The sequence below is a fragment of the Lolium rigidum genome, chromosome 1 (genome assembly GCF_022539505.1).
Source record: "Lolium rigidum isolate FL_2022 chromosome 1, APGP_CSIRO_Lrig_0.1, whole genome shotgun sequence".
NCBI classification, from domain to species: Eukaryota; Viridiplantae; Streptophyta; class Magnoliopsida; order Poales; family Poaceae; genus Lolium; species Lolium rigidum.
Window position 1 is genome coordinate 28,387,090 of NC_061508.1, and position 1,806 is coordinate 28,388,895.

Below are 1,806 nucleotides of genomic sequence, written 5' to 3' on the forward strand. Positions count from 1 at the left end.
TTACTTCATCATGGAAGCGGAATCCCAGAGGCTTGACGACCTCTGGCCGACGCAGCCCCCTTCCTTCCGGGACGTCCTGCACCGGTACGCCGGGCGGTGCAGGGAGCTCGCCGACGGCGTGCTCCGGGAGGTCGCCAAGGTGGTTGGGCTGCGCGAGGAGAGGTACCTTTCTGACATGTTGGACGAGAAGGCAGTGACGTACGTCGGGCTCAACCTCTACCCTCGCTGCCCGCGCCCAGAAAAAGTCCTGGGTGTCAGGCCCCACTCGGACGGCACCATGCTCACCATCCTCCTCGCCGACACGGCTGGGCTCCAGGTACTACGCGACGGCGAATGGTACGACGTGCCCGTCGTCCCTGGCGCGCTGGTGGTGAACTTAGGGGATACGGTGGAGGTGATGAGCAATGGTTTGCTGAAGAGCCCGGTTCACAAGGTGGTAGCGAATGCGGAGAGAGAGCGGGCGTCGGTGGCCGTGTTCTACACGGTGGACCCGGAGAGGGAGGTGGAGCCGGCGCCTGAGCTGGTGAGCGACAAGAGGCCCAGGCTATACAAGAAGATGAAGAACAGCTACTACATGAGGGAGCTGCAGGATAGTTTGGCACGAGGAGGGCGGGCCATCGACAGGGTGAAGCTCTGATCGAAATTAGCACCTGGCGCCCTCTATCTGCTCTCCTTAGAAGGATCTACGATTGTTGCAGATGCGCGGCCCCCGTGCCGGATTCAGTTGTGGTAGTATTGTAGGCATGATCTTGTATTTATAGAGACTCCTCGGGGAAGAGTGCTCTACAAAATATGATAGTTTTGGAGTTTTGACCTCGTAGGGATCCAGTTCAATGCCTCCAGCAACCTTAACCCTAACCACGTTCATGTATGATGCATCTTTGAAAACGTTTTCCACGCCTTCGTCATGCACATGTCGAATGGAAATCACAAACTATATATGTGATTCATGAGTAAGCTAGGCAAGTTCGGGCCAAGGGATTTTCATGGCCCTGTGTGGCTGTACACTCGGTCGTGGTAATTCCGAAGGCGAGAACAAAGGTCCTAGTATCGGTGAGAATGGGTGAAATAACCACATCCCCATGTGGCGTCCCATCCAAGCATTTAAGCATGATTATAGCTGCAACTCGGCTGGCTCGGCACCGTCGACGAACTTGTCTAGCTGCCGCTTGATGCCGAGGGGGTCCTCGTCGATGCGGAAGATGAACTCGAAGCACCTCACCTCCTGCAAAGATGATGACGGTGCAGGCGCAAGTGAGCGGTGGGGTGATGATGCTCTAGCATGGCGGCCCCGGCCGCGACGATCGCTCATGTGGCCTCGCTGGCCACCTGGACCAGACATGGATTCCCTCGCAGGGGTTGAGCGAGAGGAGGTGGGGGCGGCGCTACCGTGGAGCATTTGCGGAGGTTAGTGTAAGTCAGGGGGGCCGCGGCCCCCCAAGCTTTTTGCAAAGTTCTGAAGAATTTTTTTAGGAAGTGTTTAGATGCAGAAAAATTAGCATTTCGCCCCTCCAAACATTGACATTTATTCCCCCCCCCCCCCCGATTTTTGGTGAAGCTCCGCTTGCCGTGGAGGTTTTGTCCAACGGCTAGGGTTTGTGTGCAGGAGATGAGGCAGCCCAACGCGCTCCTCTTTATATGTCGGAGGCAGCCGAGGGGGGTAGCACGCTTCGCAAAGGCATTTATTTCTCATTGCCAGAGGTGGGGAACAGCCGCTCGACGGGCGAGATATCGTCATTAACGTGGCACAGATTTGCTGAAGCGATGCATGCCTCATCGCTAGTATTGGCTCGTCGCTGAGAAGAT

General features: G+C 56.5%; 1 protein-coding gene across 2 annotated transcripts in view; it reads left to right on the forward strand.

Annotated features, from left to right (window-relative positions):
- Positions 1 to 811, forward strand: part of LOC124685128 (jasmonate-induced oxygenase 4-like) — an 11,369-nt gene extending 10,558 nt beyond the window's left edge. For both annotated transcript variants that reach the window (XM_047219447.1, XM_047219448.1), the window contains exon 5: positions 2 to 811. In XM_047219447.1, the coding sequence (XP_047075403.1) occupies positions 2 to 637 (636 nt within the window). In that variant the 3' untranslated portion in view covers positions 638 to 811. The remainder of the gene's footprint in view (position 1) is intronic.
- The last annotated feature ends 995 nt before the right edge of the window (positions 812 to 1,806 follow it).